At 49.0% G+C, this 5,304-nt stretch overlaps 2 protein-coding genes across 2 annotated transcripts; one reads left to right on the top strand and one right to left on the bottom strand.

The window, feature by feature from the left end:
• Positions 1-1,365: 1,365 nt before the first annotated feature.
• Positions 1,366-3,426, bottom strand: LOC112461796 (the record flags this gene model as incomplete). Its single annotated transcript, XM_025027176.1, has 1 exon — positions 1,366-3,426. A coding segment is annotated over exon 1 (2,061 nt), but the record flags the coding sequence as incomplete, so codon positions are not given.
• Positions 3,427-4,137: 711 nt separating this feature from the next.
• Positions 4,138-4,962, top strand: LOC112461797 (PRELI domain-containing protein 1, mitochondrial-like; the record flags this gene model as incomplete). The annotated part of the gene is made up of 3 exons (XM_025027177.1): positions 4,138-4,242; positions 4,312-4,498; positions 4,794-4,962. Coding segments are annotated over exons 1-3 (373 nt in total), but the record flags the coding sequence as incomplete, so codon positions are not given.
• Positions 4,963-5,304: the final 342 nt, after the last annotated feature.

Genomic DNA, 5,304 nt, shown 5'->3' with positions numbered 1-5,304 from the left:
TAGGTACATACGGCAGGAAGCGAATTAAGCACCGGGGTCACGACAGCGAGAGGGCTCGCAACGAGACCGAGCGTGCTCGACCCCGCGGAATCGTGATCGTCGGTTTGGTAGGCTGGAATTCGGGGACACCTGAGAGTACTCAGTCGAGACTCGGAGCACCGGACCTCGTTTTATGTGTCGCCCTAGGAAGTTGGATAGGGTAGGCTTCGTCGAAGGCAGCAGAGAGCCGGAGATAAGACGAAGTGCCGGCTCCTGTCGGAGCGCCGGCTTATATACCGCGGCGCGGCGGGTTCGTTGGAAGGGAGGCCGGCGGTCGGGCGAGCCGCGTGGGGATGCTGACGCGCGCTCGCCTTCGGCGCGGCTCGGCTTTTTCCGGCGGTTCCGAACTTATCGAGCATTTCGCGTGAGAAGCAAACGAAACGTATATCGCAATACATCTGACGGACGGAGACAATTTTTATATTAATCAGTTGGGGGAATCCCCAACATACCGCCCGCCTCGAAACCTTGGTTTCGAAATCGCATCGCTGAACTGACGCGTTGCTCGAGGCGGTCGCTAAGTTTGGGCAATTCGAATAAGTGCATAGGGCACGGTGTACGAAGTTACGCCGGCGCTTCGGCGTTTTCGATATCGATCGGTAACAATCAGATATTTACAATGGGTTGCTTAAAATCGAATGTCGCGGTCTTTATTGTCACGACGCGTATGACGTTATCGCAGCCCGAGTTACAGAAGTGCGACTATGACCCTAAGGTGCGGGATTCGAAACGCGTCTACGATTTCGAGGTGCACGGCGCGCGTGGCCATGCGTATGAATATAGCGATATGCGCTTTAGGAGATATGAGATTCCACGCCCGGACATCGGGCGTACACGCATCGGGCCCGCATAATCCAGAACGCAATGCTTAAACGCGCGCGCAGGAGGGGAGACTCTCACGTGAGGCAGCAGTCCCATAATCGGAATGGGAGTTGCCGCTTTTTCGCGGGCGCATGTTACGCATCGGTGGATTACGGTTTTTTCGACATTTTGCGTGCGCACACTCCACACGGCCCGGCGTACCGTAGCGAGGGTGAGCTCCGTGCCGGCGTGAAGCGACCTTTTATGAGCGTGCTGGACTAGCAAGGCAACTAGGGGGTGAGAGGAGCGGGTGATTAGGTGTTTCGCGGTTAGAGATAGCGGAGCGTGGGCTAACCGCCCGCCTAGGCAAATTAATTGATCTTCTCCGCTGGAGGCGCGGTATTCCGTCGCTAATCTCTTGTCGGCGTTGAACCTGTGGTCAAGACCTCTCAACTGTCGCTCGACTGAGCGATAAGAATGGCCGATCTCGATTGTGAGACCGGTTTGGAGAGGAGAGCGACTCACGTGTCGTCCGTCGGAGCGATGCCAATGAGTGGCGAGGAAGTGAGCGTCGAATTGTTGCTCCTCCGGATTTTGTGAATCGGCGCGAGGGATCTCTTCGATTTCCCTGAAACGTCGGAGTTCCTCGTCGAGAGACGGAGAATTAGAACAGTGCTGAGCCGTGACTGTTCGAGAATGTGTTTGTGGGTAACCCGCGGGGCCAGACAGCACCCAACCGAAGACGGTATTCTGAGCGAGGGGTTTTCCGCGGGAGCCCTTTCGAATGCCATCGAGTAGCACGTCGCCGTACAGATCGGCACCTATCAGTATATCAATGGGGTCCGAGTTCGTAGGATCCGGATCCGCGAGCGCGAGATCGGCTACGTGGCCCCATTGGACGGGCGCCGTTACGGGCGACGGAGTATACTTTGTGAGACTTGGCATAACGGACGCAGTGGTCCTGAATGCGAGAGAGGTTTGGTCGATCGGAGAGATCTGAATTTCGGCCGCGTATCGACATGTTCCGGCGTCGACGCCTCCGATTGCGGAGATCGAGACGGGCATTCTAACGCGACGCAATCTTAAGCCTTGCCTCAATCGTTCGGTGATGAAGGTCATCTCTGATCCTTGATCGAGAAGCGCTCGAACGACGCGAGTACGATCGTTCGGAGATTCGGACGGGGACCCGACTCTTACCCTTGCCGTCGCGAGCAACACGGGAGGCATCGACGACACTTTCGCGCTCGAGAATAATGTCGTGATGGGCGCGGCATCGTGGATCGATGCGGTCGCGACGGAAGTATTTTCCGCGGCAGAAGTATCTTTCGCGGTGGAGGTATCTTTCGTGGTAGAAGTGTCCGAGTCGACGTGCAACATCGAATGATGCCTTTTGTGACATGTGCGGCACGAATAGTTACTTTGACATAGTTGTACGGCGTGTCTGTCGCTTAGGCAATTTACACAGCGATTTGCCTTCTCTACTGTTTCTAATCGTTGACTTGGACTTTTCTTCAGAAAGATTTGACATTTGTTTAGAAAGTGAGATGCTTTACAAAGCGGACACGAAATTGAAGAAACTCCCGATGCTGTAGCGCTGGTCGCCTTCTGCGCGCGAGCTTGTTTGTCTACGTTCGCGGGATGCAATTCTTCGAGCGCGCGAGCACGAGAATCGAGGAATCGGTCGAGTTCGCTGAATGTTGGGATTCGCGCGTCATCCCCACTCTTTAGTTTCCACGCTTTCCGAGTGACGGGATCAAGCCGCTGCGTGACGCTATACATAAGCATGTCGCTGAGAATGTCGGATTCGGAACGATCTAAATTCTTCAGCGACGTGATTGCGCGATTTGCTTTATCCCGAAGCTCGCTGAGTTCGCTCGCTGATTCGCGGGAAACGCTCGGTAAATTATATAACGCGGACACATGCATCTCGACTAATCGACGTTTATTTTCGTACCTCGACTCGAGGGCCTTCCACGCAAGTTCAAAGTTATCCGCGGTTACTGGGATGCTTCGAATAGATTCAAGCGCTCGCCCGGCGAGGCTTGATGAGAGAAAATGCATTCGCGCAAATGCAGAAAGTTCGGGATTTTTAATGATAAGAGACGTAAAGCGATCGCGGAACGTCTCCCAATCTTCATATTTCCCTGAGAATGGCGGAATGTTGATGGGCGGCAGATGCGCCAGTGAGAATGAGGAGGCAGGCGGCCCATGACTGCACGCGGCGCTCGGAGCCTGGTTCGCTGTCAGAGGCGGCGGCGTTGGCGCGAGTGCCTCCAGATATTCGACCATGTAATCCAACGTCGTCAAGTGGATGTCCTCGGCCTGATCGGACAGTTCGCTTTGAAAATAGTCGAACGTGCTTCTTTTCGCTTCCGGAATAACTTGCAAGAGGGCTGAGTGCACGCGAACGCATTGCGTCCAGACTTCTTTGGAGCTAGCGATTCGCGCTCGGACTTTTGCAGCGGTGTAGTTATTCCTTCCGAGTTTTTTGAAGTTATCGAGCGCTCGAGTGATGGAGTGCATCAACACCTGCTGTTGAGCCAGGAGGTCGTTGATGGTAGCTGAGACTTCCGGCACGGCAGTCATGTTAACGGCTGAAGGGCTGCACTAAGTATCTCGATCCGGCTCGAAGGACCAATTTTATGTTCGGGCGCGCAATAAACGCGCCGAACGAATCGCCGAATCCGTTCCGCGAGAACGCGAGATAATTGCGAGTGGCTTCGTTCAGCCCTTTAACTATGAGACGACCGGGGTTTCAGTTAACCGCGGACTCGATCGCTTGTTAGGAAGTTGAGTGGAAGGCCCAAAAGACAGCAATTGATTTATAATACATATAAACTTTATTCGATATAACAAAACGAAACTGACAAAACGCGAGATGTACAGTCGCGGTCATTAATGCCTTCCACCTAAAGTCAGTCGCGTTCGGGGGCAGATAGTAGCTGAACGCGTCGCGTCTAGCGCTATTCGTGCTTTATGATAGTTGGGTCGGTAACGTCGTGGAGCACGGTCAACCGTGTCGTGGAGAGCTGTCAGTCACTGTCAGTTTGACAGCTGTGTGTTTGCGGAAGAGAGGTTAAGAACCACGAGGGATCGTCCAGAAGTATAAGGAGAATATAAGAAATACAAGAACATGTTAATTATTTGAATGCATGGTAAATAATTATTATACGACAAATTTATATTGATATATATAATTTCAGTTATCGCAGCTGAGGCATTAACAAAAAGATTATTGGCCCGATTGGCCGTATCGAGCCTTCCAGAGAATCGGAGTCATACGAATAGAAAAAGAAGAAGAAGAAGAAGAAAATTAGCTGGGACCGCTGGGACAGAGAATGGAAGAAAACAACGATGACTATGAGAAAGGTAGAGATAATGGTCAATGGAGGAGGAGATGCAGTAAGATGATTTAATTTATATTATTTAAGAAATTATTACATTATTAGTAACTTCAAAATACGATTGCAGAACACCAGTGGGAAATATCAGCGTCAGACGATCCGCGCTACGCTTGTCATGCGGCATACTCGCCACGGACTCTGATCAGTCTGATCCATCGTCACCATGTGTCCTCGCGGTAATCTCCATCGCTCTTTCGTTGATAAATTCATCGTTCACCATCTACACGAGGAATTTGGGATACACCAAAGTCATGGTAGGCAAATAAATTGCACAGAAATAGGTAGTGAAAATATGTTTTGTTTCCGCAATAAAATCTCGCTCTCCAATGAATTAGCATGCATAAACTGAAGTAGTATTGTGTGTGTAGAACATAACTAATAAGATTAACTTTTGTTTAGAAAATGTTTATAAGTTTTTTGATTGATTTGATATTATAATTGTTAAAAAAGTTCACAAACTAATAATCCTTAAATAGCAAGTGATTATAATTGTTATCGTTCACGTTGGATAAACATGTGGGCTTTCAATGAAATTATAATTTCTTACAGAGCATCGTCGAGCAAATGGTTCATCACATCTCCGAGGAGAATCCTGAATGGACAGTTGCAGAGAGATCGGCGTGGATTGACAGTCTCCAGGTCTTCGGTTTCAGCAGGGCTATTCAAGTCTTCGGATTAAATCAATTTAAAAAGAGTTGCGCCAAGATATTGAAAGGCTGTAATTGCGTTCTCGCGAATTATATTTCCCCACACAGCACAGTTTCTAAATCCGAAATTGCTTTCTCTTTGTTTGCATCGTGCATCGCGCATCGTGCCTCGCGAACAAATCTCTTTTCTCAAAATAATGTTAAATAAATTGTTAAAATACTGTGAAATACTACTGTTAAATAAATTCTGACAAAAGAAAAAATCTTAAAAAGCGTATTTATTTTCTTAGAAAAATTTCCATGTTACGCAAACTATTTAGTAAAGAAACAGTATAGACCAAACAAAAATTGTATGTATTATTGTTCTTATTTTTGTTTTTATATGGTTAGTGAATAAACTTTATAAAAATGGA

The sequence above is a fragment of the Temnothorax curvispinosus genome, unplaced genomic scaffold (genome assembly GCF_003070985.1).
Source record: "Temnothorax curvispinosus isolate PA1 unplaced genomic scaffold, ASM307098v1 QBEX01011784.1, whole genome shotgun sequence".
NCBI classification, from domain to species: domain Eukaryota; kingdom Metazoa; phylum Arthropoda; class Insecta; order Hymenoptera; family Formicidae; genus Temnothorax; species Temnothorax curvispinosus.
This window is presented reverse-complemented; position numbering and strand designations above follow the sequence as displayed.